Raw genomic sequence first — 17,038 nt, forward strand, 5'->3', positions numbered from 1 at the left:
GTGCCATGGCATCAGCCTAGCTCACAGCAACCTCAAACTCCTGGGCTCAGGAGATCCTCCTGCCTCAGCCTCCCGAGTAGCTGGGATTACAGGCATGCACCACCATGCCTGGCTAATTTTTCCTATATATTTTTAGTTGTCCAGGTAATTTCTTTCTATTTTTAGTAGAGATGGGGTCTCTCTCTTGCTCAGGCTGGTCTCGAACTCCTGAGCTCAAGCAATCCTCCCGCCTCAGCCTCCCAGAGTGCTAGGATTACAGGCGTGAGCCACCACACCCGGCCTAAAACAATCTTTACTATGGAAAATTTCAAACATATACAACAGTAGATAGCAGAGAGCAGTGAACTGACTCGTACTCATTATCTAGACAACAGCTTCAACTCCTGGCCAATATTGTTTCATCTACACCCATGGCCTCTTTCCCCCTCCTGTTTAATTTAAATCCCAGGTATCATTTCATCTATAAATACTTCTCTATGTGTTTTTAAAAGATAAGGATGCTCTTTTTAAAAAAATAACCACATAGCATTACCATGCTTTATTTTATTTATTTATTTTTTAGTAAAAGGTGAAAGATTTATTCGATCTGAAGAGAAATCATAGTATCCCCATGCTTTAGAAAATTAACAGTGGTTCCTTAATTTTATCAAATGTCTCCAATTGTCTCATAAAAGTCTTTATTTTTTTCTTTTCAGTGGTTGACTCAAGACTCAAAGTCTGCACATTACAATTGTTATGTCCCTTAACTGTTGTATAAACTTACATTTAAACTATTAATATGTTCCCCTTCCATATCTTTTATTCTTGCAATGTATTTGTTGAAAAAAACCTGAGCTACTTGTGCTATTGAGTCTCCCATAGTCTGGAATTTGGTAAGTGCATCCCCATTGTACCATTTAAAATGTTCTTTTGGCTGGGCACAGTGGCTCATGCCTGTAATCCTAGCACTCTGGGAGGCCAAGGCGGGAGGATCGCTCAAGGTCAGGAGTTCGAGACCAGCCTGAGTAAGAGCGAGACCCTGTCTCTACTAAAAAAAATAGAAAGAAATGATTTGGACAGCTAAAAAATATTTATATAGAAAAAATTACCTGGGCATGGTGGTGCATGCCTGTAGTCCCAGCTACTCGGGAGGCTGAAGCAGTAGGATCGCTTGAGCCCAGGAGTTTGAGGTTGCTGTGAGCTAGGCTGATGCCACGGCATTCTAGCCCAGGCAAGAGAGTGAGACTCTGTCTCAAAAAAAAAAAAAGACAAAAGAAAAAGAAACTTCCTGTCATCAGTTACTGGTTTCCCAACAGCTTGTACAGAAATGACAAGATAAAGGCTGGATTCTTTCCCTTTGTCCACAAGTGTCCAAAATAATGAATAATGAATCACTAGCATCCTCCAATAGCAACCAACTTAAAAACATTTAAGTATAATTATGAACTCTAAGATTTACATATATTTGATATTTTTCAATAATTGCAGTTATTATCCTTTTTGATGTTCAAATTGTCCTATCTTTGGCCCATGGGAATCTCTTTAAGTTGGCTGCTGAGTTCTTTTGACAGAATCTGAGGGATGTTTTGAGAGCATCCTCGCTATCTGATATGACAAGGTCAACTAGACTCATTTTGTACATTTTCTGCCCCAGATCTAGAGTCAACCACATATATAAAATGCTCTATTTCCATTTTAGTAAGAGATTTTCCTCATTGCTATTGAGTTGGTAATTTTTTCCAGCATCTTTCAGTGGACAGAAACACTTTGGGGTTTTTTTGTTTGTTTGTTTTTGGTTTTTTGTTTTTTTGAGACAGAGTCTCCCTCTGTCACCCCCGGGTTGAGGGTAGAGGCATCATCGTAGCTCACTGCGACCTCAGACTCCTGGGCTCAAGGGATCCTCCTGCCTCAGCCCTTGAGTAGCTGGGACTACAGGCTCCCACCACGCCCAGCTAATTTTTTCTATTTTTAGTAGAGACAGAGTCTTGCTCTTGCTCAGGCTGTCCTTGAACTCCAGACCTCAAGCAATCCTCCCACCTTGACCTCCCAGAGTGCTAGGATTACAGGCATGAGCCACTGTGCCTGGCCTCAGAAACACTTTCTTAAGATAAAAAATACATCATGAGTCCATATTGTTGCTTCCAATTCAAATTCAGGACTGCAGGTTTTTCTCTTAACCTCTTTGATGATAACATCTATGTCGTCTATCTCCCATGCTGAGACAATCTCAATGCCACAAAAAATAATAGAATGTTACATAGTCATTTGCTTTCTGCCATAATAACAGTAAAAGAAAAATGGTAAGGGAAATCAAGATTTGTTTTGACCACATTGAATTTGTCCATTGGACATCCAAGTGGACTATCAAGAAGGAGTTGTATATAGGGGTGAGACAACTTGAAAAGACTGAATTTTTCTAACTGTGTATATGGACTAGCTCTTCATTTGTTTAGATATTCTTTAAGTTTTTTTTTAAATTTCTTTCATCAAGTTTGGCAGTTTCTCTCATATAGGTCTTGTATATATTTTATTAGATTTATACGTAAAGATTTTTTGGTGCTATGTAAATGGTGTTGTATTTTTAATTTCAAATTCCAATTGCTCATTGCTGATATGTAGGAAAACAATTGGCTTCTGTATATTAACCTTGTATCTTTCAACCTTGTTATAATTAATCACTTAGGAGCTTCAGGAAGTTTTTAAAAAATCTATTCTTTGGGATTTTCTTCAAAAACAATTATGTAATCTGCAAAGACAGTTTTATTTCTTCCTTTCCAGTTTGTATACCCTTATTTCCTATAGTCATCCTATTGCGTTAGCTAAGACTTCGAGTGAAAGGGGCCATCCTTGTTCCTGATCCTTGTTCTTTATTCCTGATCTTAGGGGGAACAACACATCTAGTTTCTGGCCAGTAAGTATGATATTAGCCGTAAATTCTTGTACATGTTCTTTATCAAGTTGAGGAAGTTCCTCTCTATTCCTAGTTTGCTGTGGGTTTTTATCATAAATGAGTGTCGGATTTTGTTAAATGCTTTTTCTACATCTATGTAGAAAAAAAATCTCTAATCGTATGATTTTTCTTCATTAGCCTCTTGATGTGATAGATTATATTTATTGATTTTTGAATGTTAAAATTCTTGTATACCTTGAATAAATCTCACTTGGTGATGGTATATAATTCTTTTTATCCATTGTTGGATTTGGTTTTTTTTTTTTGAAACAGGATCTTGCTCTGTCACTCACACTGCAGTGCAGTGACGTCATCACAGCTCACTGCAACCTCCATCTCCTGGGCTCAAGTGATCCTCCTGCCTCAGCTGAGTAGCTGGGACTACAGGCATGCACCACTACACCTGGTTAATTTTTCTATTCTTTGTAGAGACAGGGTCTCACTCTTACTCAGGCTGGTATTGAACTCCTGGCCTCAAGCAATCCTCCTGCTTTGGCCTCCCAGAGTGCTAGGATTGCAGGCATGAGCTACCACACTTGACCAAAAACATTGGTTTTATTAGCTTTATAGTATCCCATCGTACTTACTCAACCATTTAGGTTTCTAATTTTTCAGTATTATGTTATGATTTTTAAACATTTGTCCTACATAGAACACAAATTGCTGGGTCAAGAGGTAATGTTTTTTAACATTCTTGTCACAGTGTGGTCACAGCTGCTGTCATTCCTCTTTTGCCAAGCTGCACATTTAGACACACAAAAAAAATCTCTGCTTGTTGAATGCACCTAAAATGATATCTTTTTCTTTCAATTTATAACTCTTAGATTACTAGTAAGCCTGAACATACTTTCCTATGTCTTCTAGCCACTACTGCCTCCTTATCTAATAATAGTCTGTCCCTGTCTTGTTATCTGGTACTCTCTCTCCAGCTCAACCTTCTGGTCTGAGTGTTTTCAATGCCACTTCCCCAGAGCCCTCTAGGGAAATCCCACCTGGTCACACTTTTCCGATCCTAGGGTTTGTCACATCTGTAGCCACATATGAGATTTTCTGGACCTCTGTCCTCCTCCACCTCTGCTACCCCCCAGGAAACTCTATGGGCTGTGTGTACCTAGCGCTGTCGTTTTAGAGGACATTTTCAATTTGTAGTTGCTATTGGAATTGGATCTTTGGTCCTTCATAATTGTTTAACTCTTGCTGCTATACTGGAAAACTATTTAATGTTTTTTCTTTTTTTCTGGGCTCTTATTGAGCACTTACTTGTCCGACGGCTTCCCAGGAGCTCTTGCGTCTGCGTGTGGCCCCAAGGCCCGCACTGCTCCCAGGCAGGAGCGCTACCCTCCCGCTCCACCTACCCGGTCACTGGGTCCAGCAGGTGCAGAAATCCAGCGGCCTTGGAGACAGCAGGTGCTGGACTAGCTGGCAACCATGACGCGGGGTACCTCTCCTCATGCGGGAGGACTCGGGTCATGGCAGCATCACCCACCCACACTTTCATAAAATGCACCTGGAGACTGACATAGCCACATGAGGACTATCAAACACCCAACCCTTGGGCAGGGGACAGGACTCTTCACCCGGGGACCCCACTCTCTCCTGTGACTGCCCAATGGCCGCTGTGCTTTTGTTTTCTAGGTGCGCAGGAAGGTCCTCTACATGTGATAACAGCGTAGCGACCCCCCGCACAATGTCACCTCAGGATCCCTGTCCTAGCACTGGTCCTAAAGTTCCTGTCTAGTGTGTTGGCTAGACTTTCAAAGAATAAGTGAATAAGGTGTTGGCAGCCAGTTTTGTCCCTGATATTTTGGGTACTGTTGGCTTGCAATACAAAGTTGTTAAAGGACAGTTTTTCTGTGGCCTTGAAGGGTTATATGGGGTTTTTTTGTTTTTAAATTATGATTCTGGACTGAATTATATCATAAAATTTCCTTCTTTCAGAATGCTTTGTACCAAACCAATAAGCCCTAGAATTACAAGGTAAAAAAATAACAACAAAAAAAAAAAACCAAAAAAGATCAATAGGCAGAAGGAAAGAAACAAAACTATTATTTGTAGATGATATAATTTTACCACAAACAAAACTAAACCAGGAAATTATTGGAAATTAAGAAGAGTAAGGTGGTTTGTTACACAAATACATAAAAAAAAACTTGCCTACGTAAGAGCAATAACCAACTAGAAAAATATAATGGAAAAAACTATTTACAATAACAAAATGGTATAGGATTTAAGAGAAGATGAAGATAATTAAAAAATTTCACTCAGGAATATAATACTCTAATAAATGGAAAGGCATGTTTCTCAATGGGAAAAAAAATCTGTAAAGTTAATTTTTCCAAAATAGTTTATAGGATTAACCCATTCCAACAGTCCAATCAAAACTGATCAAGAATCCCTAAATCACACCACAGGATTGGTCCCATGAAGGCACTACTGGCCTTGCCTCTAGGCAGAGAGGACAGGAGGGCCTGGGTGTCAGGAGGCCAAAGACAATAAATATCCACTACAATGAAGACACTTGGAATCCTATCTCTTAAAGGGCTATGTGATCTAACCACTAGAGACCTTGTGAGGTAGTGACCACCTCATTGCCAAGGGTCTGATGACCGTGTAGGGGAGACTGAAGCATATGACCAAGGTTACTGACCAGACACAGATCCAAGCCAACTCTTTCCTGCCTGCAGGTCTACCCCTCCTCTCCAGGCTCTTTGGGTTTACTTCCCAGTATATGAGATCCAGGCTCAACAGAGGGACAAGATCATGAAGAGCCTTTCTAGTAGTGGGGCTGGATGGGCCAAACTTCTTTCGGCAAGGGAGAGGCATGACACAGTTGTTTGAGAGATTAACAGCTGAACAAAATACCGTAAGAACAGCAGACACCTTTAAATTATGTTGTGGAAAGGATTTCTGTAAAACAGTCAATTTTCACCACAAATTGCAAATGTTATTGAGATTGATCATTAGTTTAGATCACATAGAAATAAAAGTGACACATTCAATTGCTGTAGTTTTCCTGTATTCTAAAGTAAACAATTCCTTTCAACACTCAAGAGTTAACAGGTGTTCTGAGAGGGTGATATGAATTGCTATTAGAAGCTGTTGGTTTAACAAATCAGTAGTTTGGTTCTTTCAGGAGAACACAGTTCCAGATAAGGGCCTTTGATTACTTTTCAAGTATGAATTCCCATGGGTGGGGGGGATGGATATACTTTCAATAGACATGAGTCACTCTGTTCACCTTGCAAGTAAACAGTCTCTACACTCATATTAAAAGTCTTTTTTTGGATAGGGATCTGCGATCTGTACATTCTCGTGCTTTACAAAAGAAAGTTCCTTAGTTCAAAAAGCCTGGATGCTAACTGAGGTATAGCCCTTGAAGATGTTTCCTTCCCTGTGAATTTTCTAACAAGTTGAGGTTTCAGCCAAGATTGGTATTTATCCAATTTTGGCAATAATGAGGTTTTCACATATCTGTATCTTTTTAGGCAGCCTGGGAATTCAGAATTCCTTAATAAACTTTTCATGTTCAGACAGGACCAGAAGACCTTTCCTAACATCATTTCTGCTTTCGAGTCTTACATGCTGAGTGGGTTTTCTCATGCCGGGTACGGTTTGACAACCGACCAAATCTTCTCCCACATTTTTTGCAACCATATGGCCTCTCAGCCTCATGACTCTGCAGATGACGCACAAATTCTTCATTTTTTGGGAAGGTTTTCCCACATTCTGGACACTTAAATATCTTCTCCCTTACATGGATTCCTTCATGGCGACTCCGATGAGAATTTTGACGAAAGTTTTTACCACACTGAGAACAGGAATAAGGTTTCTCTCCTGTATGGATTCGCTCATGTTTATTCAGGTTTGTTTTATGATTGAAGCTTTTCCCACAGTGACTACAGTCATATGGTTTTTCTCCGGTATGAGTCCTCTGGTGGGAAATAAGGTAAGAACTTTCATTAAATTGTTTCCCACACAATGGACAAGTGTACCATCTCCTTGTTCTCCGATTTCGAGTAAGTGCAATAACACTGATGTCCACATATTTTGAGAGTTCCTCTAGTGGTGTATCATTTTCAATGGTAACTAAAAGATTTCTCATTTTCCTTTTCTTTGGAACAGATGTATTTAGTTTTTCTTCTTCCTGGCAATCTGGAGGTTGCTCAGAGACCAAGGAACAATCCATTTCATCACAATCTAAAGACTTTTCTTTACTATCTTCATTCTCCACTGGTTCCTTCTTAAGTTTATCACTCCCAGGATTACTGTCATTGACTGCTGAAACAAAGAGAGAATTTAATAAATTTTGAGGGATATGACAACACCAGGCAGGAAAAAACAAGTTAGATTTCTTATGATACAATAACCTTGAAAGCCAGAAATCTGAGGACTGGTGGATACTGTCAGCAACATTCTTTCATTCTTACTGAAGGTGGGATACATGATTGATACATCTTTCCATTCCCCACTATGCAAAAGCACACAATCTTCTTCTCACTTGAAAAAAAAAAAAAAGTGGGATTGCACCAAAAGACTTCATATGTTTGTTCTCCAATAGGCACCAATTACTCAACAAGTACATTTTGACCTATACTGTGCATGGAGCACTCAGCTAAGGACTAGGACATGAAGAACATAAATCATAAATGACGCCCCTCATTGTCTTTAGGAATCTAGTAACTGAATGGCAAGATGAACTGCTTACAGGTTTTCACTATATTAAATAATATTATAATATTATCACTGAATAATATTACAGTATCCTATACAATGAAAAACTAGAAACAATTCAAATGACCAAAATTAAAGAAGGCATAGCATATTCACACAAAAGATTATTTGACCATCAAAGAGATTACCACAACTGATAAAAGTCAGGAGTGTTTTTCTTTGGGGAAGAGGACAAGTAGTGACTGGGCAGGGGGCACAAGAGGGATTTCTGGCGTTCTAGGAATAGCCAATTTGGGGTGGTAGATGAGTGCATACATTTTGTAAAAAATCTGGGCTACTTATGATTAATAGGCTTTTCTGTCTTATATAATAATTTTTTAAAAACTATATGAAATAAGAGATTATAAAGTAACAAAGTGAAAATCAAGTATGCTGTGAACACACCTGTGTGACGAGGGACCCCTCAACTCTAACTATTGATTGAGAATAAAGGAAAGGGTTCAAATCAACCACTCAGACATGGGGCTGATCCTGAAGCTGAAATGTGAATCTCTGTGGGATTTAGCAGTTTCACACCAATAGATTTTTTTCTTTTGTATTATTCCTTTAAATCACTCCCTTTGGATAATGAAAATGCTAGGTCAAAGCATATGTCAATTTTTATCACAGCTCTTTTTTTTTTTTTTTGAGACAGAGTCTCACTCTGTTGCCTGGGCTAGAGTGCCGTGGCATCAGCCTAGCTCACAGCAACGTCAAACTCCTGGGCTCAAGCGATCCTCCTGCCTCAGCCTCCCAAGTAGCTGGGACTACAGGCATGTACCACCATGTCCAGCTAATTTTATATATGTGTGTGTGTGTGTTTAGCTGTCCGTATAATTTCTTTTCTATTTTTAGTAGAGACGGGGTCTGACTCTTGCTCAGGCTGGTCTTGAACTCCTGAGCTCAAACGATCTGCCCGCCTCAGCCTCCCAGAGTGCTAGGATTACAGGCGTGAGGCACCGCGCCCGGCCTATCACAGTTCTTGACATGAACTTCCACACTGCTTTCCAAAGCTGTACCAATTTCAATACAACCACCAACATGTGAGTATCAATTTTACCTATTCTTGCCAGCATTAAATTTAGAAATATTTAATAAGTATAAATGGTTTCTCATTGTAGTTTTAGTCTGCATTTTGATGACGCAAAATAATTTACCTATTGGGGTAAGAGATATAAATTTTATATATTACAGATCTTAATCTCTTTGTCAATCATTATTTTCTTTTTTTTTAAATTTTTAGTAGAGATGGGGTCTCGCTATTGCTCACGCTGGTCTTGAACTCCTGACCTCAAGCAATCCTCCCACATCAGCCTCCCAGAGTGCTAGGATTATAGGCGTGAGCCACCATGCCTTGTCAATCATTATTGATTCAAATATAGTCTTTAATTGAAGTCTTCCTCTTTAACTCCACAACTTAAAACCAGAAAAAAAATAAATAAATCAGTCTTTTAGGATCTGACAAAGTTCTGCTGTTTTCTGGCCATTCTCCTACAACTTATTTTTATAGTTTATAATAGTCTCATTTTCACCTTGTTTTGAAAGGTTTGTATTAGCCTTATACACAAGTGGGCTGTATTTTGGCTATCTTTCACTAGTACCACACTGTTTTAGTTATAGTGTTGTAACATGTCTAGATTTGGTAAGACCAGCCAAAATACTTCCATCTTTTCAAAAATTTTTAAGTCTTACTGCATTTACAGTATAAATAAATTTAAAGAGTACCAATATCTTTACATGTCTTTAGTTTTCCCATTTAAAACTCCGTCTCTCCATTATCCAAAAATCTTTTAGGCCAGGCATGGTGGCTCACACCTGTAATCCTAGCAATTTGGGAGGCTGAAGTGGGGGGACAAATCAAGGCCAGGAGTTTGAGACCAGTCTGGGCAATACAGCAAGACTTTATCTCTACAAAATACAGAAAAATTAGCCCGACATGGTAGTGTACACCTGTAGTCCCAGCTACTTGGGAGGCTGAGACAGGAGGATCACTTAAGCCCAGGAGTCTGAGGTTGCTGTGAGCTAGGCTGACGCCACTGCACTCCAGCCCGGGCAATAGAGTGAAACCTTGTCTTGAATACATAAATAAATAAACAAAAATCTTCTTTTACGTTTACCAATAAAATATCCTTTTTTCCCCATAATCCAGAAAGCTAATAAAAAAATCTCTTGTTAACTCCTAATTATTGTCATACTAAATGAGAACTTTCATTATTTTGTATTTATTTATGAATGCTATTGATATATATTTATTCCCTATTTACTTTAAAACTGTCATATAGAATAATGTTTTAGTGGATCCCTTTAGATTTCCTAAATACAAATATTTTGGTTCCCTCCCTTTCTAAAATTTATTGCTCTTCATCCCTTTTTCTTATCTCATTGCTTTAGGAAATCTAGTTAATGATATTGCTAGTGGTACCAGGTTTCTTCAGCTTGTTCTCAGTTTTAAGAAATTACTGCCAGTATAAGTTATAAATGTTAGGTTATATTAATTTTAAAGAACTAAATATCTGTTTTGAGGGCAATTCACTGAAACTCATATTTCTCATTTTCCTGCAAGTATCAATGAATATATTTTACATTCCTTTAGTGTACTAATCTTTAAAATGAAAATTTTAATAGCTAATGCATTTGTGTCACTCAAAAAATCAAAACATGGGAAGGTATATACTGAGATGCCTTACTCCAACACCTGTTCCCATCCATTCTATTCATCCTCCAGTTTTTATAGTTTTTACTAGTTTCTTTTTATTATTCTATTGTCTCTTTAGATAATACTTTTTCTTGCCCTTTCTTATATAAAAGGTAACATACTAGGCATATTTTGACTACTTGCTTTTTCCAATCACAATATCCCAGTGCATAGAGATTTATCATGATGTGATGCATGGACACACCATATTCAACCAGTCTCCTACAGACAGACACTTGGAAGGTTTCCAACCTTGTGTTTTTACCACACGAACAATACGACAATGAATATCCTTGTTTGTACATCATTTTGAATGTGTTCTGTTGCTGTATGTGTTGTAAAATTCCCAAAAGTGGAGCTGCTGGATCAAAGGGCAAATACATTTATAACATGAGTAGTTACAAATTCACACACACAAGGACAGTAGTATTTTGCATGCCCCCCAGGAATATACCTTTTACCAGCAACCTCACCATCAGTGTGTTGAGTTTCTATTTCTATAAATCTGACACAAGAAAAAAAGTGTTAACTCAGTAGAGGTTTATTTAATAATTTGCATTTCTGATTGAGTAGGGCTGGACATCTTTTCACACATTTAAAGGTAATTTGTCTTAGTGAATTTATTATGGTCTTTCTTTTCCCTATTTCTAAGAGATGTTTATAAATTAGGAAGATCAGGCTTCTGCCTGATATGAGCTGCAAACATTTCCCCCAATTTATTGTATTTATTTGCTTATAAATTTCTTTCTTATTTTGGCATGCATAAGTTTTTAATTTTTATGTATTTTAACCTATCATCAATCTTTTCTTTCAAGGCTTCTGGGCTTTTGAGTCTGAATTACAAAACCCTTCCTATCCCATAGTTATAAAGGAATTCACCCATATTTTCTAATTGTGCTTTTATGTTTGTTTGTTTCAAACATTTAAAATCTCTGATCCTTTTGGAGTTCTTCTTGCTATACAAAGTAAAATACCAATTCACCAAATGGCTACTCAGTTGTCCCAACACCTTTTATCCAAAAGTCCTTCTTTACCTTGCTGACTTAAGATGCCAACGTTATCACATACTAAATCTTCATGTGTGTTTGAGGCTATTTCTGGACTTTTTATTCCACCCCACTGGTTGATCTGTTCTCATGCTGTTTTAATTAAGGAGGCTTTCTGGGCTGCTTGCCAGACCTGACAGGGTGAGGTCCTCTCCTGCCCACAATGCTCTTCCTTTTCAATTTTCCTGGCTAATTGTTTGTATTTGTTTTTCCAGTAGAATTTGAAATCAGTTGTCTAGTTTCAGAGGAAAAATCTTATTAGTACTGTTAAAAGAATTTCATCAAATTCATAAATACACTTGGGGACACATAACTCCTTTTTATGATATTAAGTCTTCCTAGCCAAGAACATGGTATTTCTCTGCAGTCATTCAAATCTATTTTTGGGTCCTTTAGAAGTGTTTATTAAATCCCATCACCTTACTGAATACTCTTATTATTTGTAAGTTTTCAGACTTCTCCAGGGTTTTCCAGCCACACAATTATGGCATATGTAATAGAGAAAGTTCTACCTTTCTCTCAAATCCTTATACATTTAATTTATCATTTAAGTGCACTGGCTAATACCTGAAACATAGTAATAAACGGTAGTAGTAACAGTAGGCTTCATCGTTGTATTCCTAATTTTAGTGGGAATGCCTCCCAGTGCTTCCCACTAAAGAAACACTTTTAATGATGGCTGAAAGAATAAGTACCCTATTAAGGAAGTATCCATTAATTACTATTTTGTTAAATGTTTTTATGGAGAAGAGGTTTAAATTTTGTCAAACACCTTTTCAGTAACTATGAAAATAATCAGAGGATTTTTCTCCTTTTCATTATAAGACATAATTAATAGTTTTCTGCTATTTTCTCTATTCTTAACAGTCCAAGCTAAGTTAGTAAGTTATTTTTGCATTACTAGAATAAATTTTATTTGACATGGTAATTTTTATTAGGTTTTGGTATTCTTGTTACAGTAATTTCATAAAAAGAATCTGGAAATTTTTCTTCTTTTTCTATACTAAGTTTTCATAGCATTTGAATTGTTATTTATTTGTTTGTTTATTTAAGAGATAAGGTCTCACTCTATCACCCTGGTTGGAGTGAAGTGGCCCGACTGTAGCTGACTGCAGCCTCAAACTCCTGGGCTCAAATGATCCTCCCGCCACAGCCTCCTGAAGTGCTGGGGTTATAGGCACGAGCCACTATACCCAGTCTGAATTGTCTAATTCTTCAAGGTTTAGAAGAATTTCCTGTGAAATTGTTTGAGTCTGGTGCTGCTTCTTGCATAGGTGGCTAGTTTTTTGACAATTTCAACTTCCTCTATGGAAATTGGTTTATTTGTTTAAATTTTGAAAACACTAATTCAAAATATACCTGTTGTAAGCACAGGATCCAGAAAATGGGTTCAGAACAGTCTGCCTACATTTTCTGTTTGTAGAGCTTGATTACCAAGAAAAGTGCCCTCTCCCCTCGCCTTCCCCAAGATATAAGGGAAATGGCCACCTACAGCTGGAGCTCTGTGGCTAGGCTCTGCCACATGGGATAAAACGTGTGTGCATGTATGCTTAGCAGGTGTGAATAGTGCCTCAAAAGCTCAAGAAATGAAGGACACACTTTTCCTACAGCATACAACCTGAACAACAAAGAACCTGATTTCTTACCTAGTAACGTCATCTCCCCGACATCACTGTCTTCCTTCTCTGAGGTAGGTTGTTGAGCAGGATCCAGGCTCACACATTCTTCTTGGGAGTGAAATACGTTCAAATCCTCAAAGACCACGAGCTCCTGAAAGAGCAAGAGGCCCCTTTCCTCTCAGTAACTGAAGTTCCTTGACAGCCGTTGGTAAAAAAGACTGACACACAAAGATTATGGGAAAGTATGGCAAAAGGGATCTATAAATCCCACACAGATGCACTGCAGACAGAACAGCCAGGCTGAGAGGAGCCAGTGGAAAAGCAGAAAAATGCCCAAGGAGGCTGACTCCTAAGATTGTGTTTTTATACGTGAGTTGGCCAACCAGGGAAGGTGATGCATTCAGTGAATAGGACTCAACCCACCTCAGGGTCAGCTTTCAAACACTGAGGTGTCTCCTGTTGCTGCTGGACTCCTTTTCTAGGCAGAAGCTTCACTAAAGGATGAGGGTGCACTGGGGATAGAGGAAGCTGTAGTTAGTGAAAAACTCTGTGACTCTAATACAGAGACTCTACCCACACCTTGAGGCCGGGCTGTCCTGACTCTTTTGGCAGACAACTCATGGTCCTTTCTGCTCCTATGAACCCTGACAGAGTTCAAGCTATAAATCCCAGAATCTCAAACCTATATGGGATCTCCTCATCACAAAAATGAGGAGTCCCCAAAGAACCTTTCAAAATTTCCCACAAAGTGCTCCTGAAAGGGAGCTCAGAGGAAGGCAAGGAGTGAAGATGCCCAGAGCAAGTACAAAATTTCTAAAATCTGACAAACTGAAGTCAACTTGATCATTCACCTGATTTTTTTTATCCTAAAAAGATATTTCCCCCAGAATGTTTGGGTAAAACTGACACTACAGAAAGATACACACTGTTTATTGTATGGCCTTACACATATCCAGTACATCACTCAAGCTCCAGCTTGAGAAGAAAGTACTTCCTCTTTCCAGCATGTCAACTTACTAAATTAACTCCTTTCTCAATAAACACCATCCTAACCTGAATTCATAATCACCATGGAAGCCCATCTCAGCCCCCAGTTCCACCCCTTTCTCTTCTAGTGAAACAAGCACGCGCTTCTCACCTCTGTTCTGAAGGCTTGCGCTCACATCCTTCATAATAACCAAAGTCTCCTTGACTTTCTCACTGGGCTGGGCCAGGCTTGGCTTAGGTAAGAAGGTGAGGAAGTGCTCCAGAACTAGCTGGTGGATGGTCTTGGGCCCACTAGTGGCATCTCGAAGTAGGTCCTGGCCCAGCTTAGAATCTGGTGGAACTCTCAGTATAAAGGACTGTTTTGGCTTTGGGGGCATAGGAAACACTTTTGCAGTCATCATGCCTTGCAACCACAGACCACGCTGGTTTCTGGAGGCTTCCAGAGCCACCTCTTACTGAAGGAAATCTGCCAGATAGCCAAACTGCAAACAGAGAAACCATGGATTACCCACGAGACCAACCAGGGCGTGACTACACTCCAATACGTGGCTTGGGTAGTAAGAGACCACATGAGATCTAAATGAGCAGGGAAAGACAGCTGGAGTAGAGAAATGGCAACTGAAACAGAAGGTCCCTGAACAGGATACTCTTAGGAGGGCTGAGAGAAAGATCCTGAGAATGAAAACCAAAGCTGTCCAAACCTCAAGGGCCAAAAGAAGGAAGCAAAGGCGGCAGGCAGAAGATCGAGGGCCAGCCTCCAGGGAAATACGAAGTGCAAACTCCACTCGCTAGAGAAGTTTAACTTATGCTTGTAGAAAGAGCAATGAGTTAAAAGAAAAATCTGGGGTCCAATTCTGAGGACATCTGCTTAGAAGCCGCTTGGTCACTGAATCTGACCCTATTGCACCCCTCAGACCAGAACTCTCAGGTGCCCTTCGGAGGGCGGCTGACGACTCTCCACAGGAGCAAACACAAGGCCGCATGAGGTGTCCACACGTGACCTGACTCCCGTCCGCCGTCTAAGCCCTGTTGAGAACGGCCGGGGACACTCCACTGGGGCCCACCGTGCCAGGCCCACTCTGGGGCCTCTTCCCCAGGCCAAGGGGCACCTTTATCACAAAGCCCAGCCGGTAGCACTAACCCGGGCGCGTGCCAGACTACCTACCTGGCCTTGCTCCCCCAGTAACGGACCACACCCCGCTCTCCCCGGAGGCCACCTCAGCCACGTTCCCACCCTCGAAGCCCCTCACATCTCCGGGCTTCTGCCGCCCCTGAGCCTTCCCTGGGGACGGCTCACATACCCAGGCTCCGAAAGAGACCGGAAAGCTAGATGCCAGAGACCAAGCCCTCCCCTCGCCTTTCGGAGTATCCTCGCGGACCGCCGGCGACTATTCGTGCGCGCCGCCGCTAGTTGAGGAGGACGACCCTGACGCGGTGCCTTCTGGGAGGCCGGGCGCCTCTGCAGCCGTGGCGTCACGACCGGTGCCTTGTTTCCGGTGTGGAAGCCTGGTCTCCCAGCTCAGAGCGAGCAGTCTCCTCTTGAGAGAGCGAGGCTCGTCGCCGGCCGGCGGAGCTCTCAGGGGCGGAGGGAGACCAGGCCGGCGGCAGCCGCGCTCTCTCTGTGGCTCTGCCTGGGAGAACAGAAAGCAGCACGCTGGTTCCAGTCCTCGGTGACGGACTGGCACCACTCCAAGTGCGGCCTCCCTAACTCCATGGCCTGCTGGGAAATGTAGTTCAGCTTCAAACAGCCAATGAGAGACTGTCAGGCTCGGTGGTTGGGGCGGGGCAGGACCAAGGCTTGACCGGAAGCCGACTTCTCTCTGACCGGAAGGTCTACGCAAGGCCGCCGTCGTTTCCGCCGCAGCCTTCGGCGGGTCAAAAGACTTTGGAGGCTGCGGGAGTGTGGTCAGCATGGCACTCCGCCATGCCCCGGAACTCTCCCTGCCCTTCCTTAGTGCAGGAAGTCCAGTAGATCAGAGATAGGGGGTCCTTCCCTCGCCCCAGCTTGACAACTTAGACACTGCTGTCTGGTCTGGCTATCTTTTGTTCTAAGAGATCCTAGTCTTTCTTCTCAGACCATCTGTCTCCATTTCCTTTCTCAATTTCAGCCTCCCACGGCAGCTAAACAGCATCTTTTTAGTCCCTGCGTTGTTTCCATACTCACTTAATTCCCCAGTGAGGCATTTATCAGGGTTGGACAGGGATGGCCTTATCCCTCTATGCAACAGCCTCCAGAAAGATGACGAAAGTAAAAATATAAATGAATGCTTTTCCTTAACGCTAATTATAGCTGACTCACTTAACCAGGGTTTAAAATATATTAAAAAGAAAGGAATATGAAAACTGGTATCAAAAAATTGTTGAAAAATAAGAAATACCAGTCTTTCCCGAATTCAAAATTTACTAAAAAGCTTCCTTTAATCAAAGTACGGCTTGAACTATGGGCAAACAAATAAAACAGTAGACAAAATAGTATGTCCCAAAATTGACCTGAATATATGTGGACCTAGATGAAAGGATAGCATTTCACCTTAAAGTGAAATAGATGGTGCTACGAAAAATTGCCTACTCTTCTGGGAAAAAAGACCCCACCCCCCGTCTTTTTATACTACGTACGAAAATGGAGTGTAATAAGCAGTAAAGAGAACTAAAGAGAACATTAAGTTTAACGTTGAGGCAAAACAGAAAACTGAGATGCCTTAAAGTAAAACATAAACTGTGAGATTATAATTTTTAAAAACTTGTTTTAAAACGTTATTAACAAAGTCACACAAGTAATAGACTGGAAAATAATTGTAAAAGATAAGCCACATGAAGAATTAGACATTCCCAGCAGGAAATGAGCCCCTGCCAACTGACAAAAGACAAAGGCAAGGGTTCCACTGAGGAGGAAAACTAATTGGCCATTAACATTTGAAAAGATGCTTAACCACTAGTCAAAATTAGCACTTTAAAAGGGGACATTTTTCATCTATCAAGGAATGAAGAAAGTGAAGTAATAGGCACTCCCTTTGCTGTTAGTGTGGTGTGTGCAGTTATTTTGTAAGATAAA

At 40.5% G+C, this 17,038-nt stretch overlaps 1 protein-coding gene across 3 annotated transcripts; it reads right to left on the reverse strand.

Moving 5' to 3' along the window:
• Positions 1–5,928: 5,928 nt before the first annotated feature.
• Positions 5,929–15,657, reverse strand: ZNF200 (zinc finger protein 200). Of its 3 annotated transcripts, none has more exons than XM_045542407.1 (5): positions 15,288–15,657; positions 14,138–14,468; positions 13,423–13,511; positions 13,027–13,150; positions 5,929–7,204 (listed from the first exon to the last, which is right to left on the reverse strand). In XM_045542407.1, the coding sequence occupies exons 2-5, from the start codon at positions 14,385–14,387 to the stop codon at positions 6,486–6,488; spliced, it is 1,182 nt and encodes a 393-aa protein (XP_045398363.1). In that variant the 5' UTR covers positions 14,388–14,468; positions 15,288–15,657; the 3' UTR covers positions 5,929–6,485. The 3 variants fall into 3 exon arrangements, with proteins under 3 accessions (XP_045398363.1, XP_045398361.1, XP_045398362.1); XM_045542405.1 differs by having other exon boundaries at positions 5,929–7,207; XM_045542406.1 differs by lacking the exon at positions 15,288–15,657 and having other exon boundaries at positions 5,929–7,207; positions 14,138–15,278.
• Positions 15,658–17,038: the final 1,381 nt, after the last annotated feature.

Source organism: Lemur catta, chromosome 2, assembly GCF_020740605.2.
Source record: "Lemur catta isolate mLemCat1 chromosome 2, mLemCat1.pri, whole genome shotgun sequence".
Classification (NCBI taxonomy): Eukaryota; Metazoa; Chordata; class Mammalia; order Primates; family Lemuridae; genus Lemur; species Lemur catta.

Coding starts and splice junctions, on each gene's coding strand:
- ZNF200 (XM_045542405.1), bottom strand. CDS start 14,387: ATGATGACTGCAAAAGTGTTTCCTATGCCCCCAAAGCCAAAACAGTCC. Junction 13,512..14,137: donor CGCAAGCCTTCAGAACAGAG/GTGAGAAGCGCG, acceptor CTCTATCCCCAG/TGCACCCTCATCCTTTAGTG. Junction 13,151..13,422: donor GTTTGAAAGCTGACCCTGAG/GTGGGTTGAGTC, acceptor TTGCTCTTTCAG/GAGCTCGTGGTCTTTGAGGA.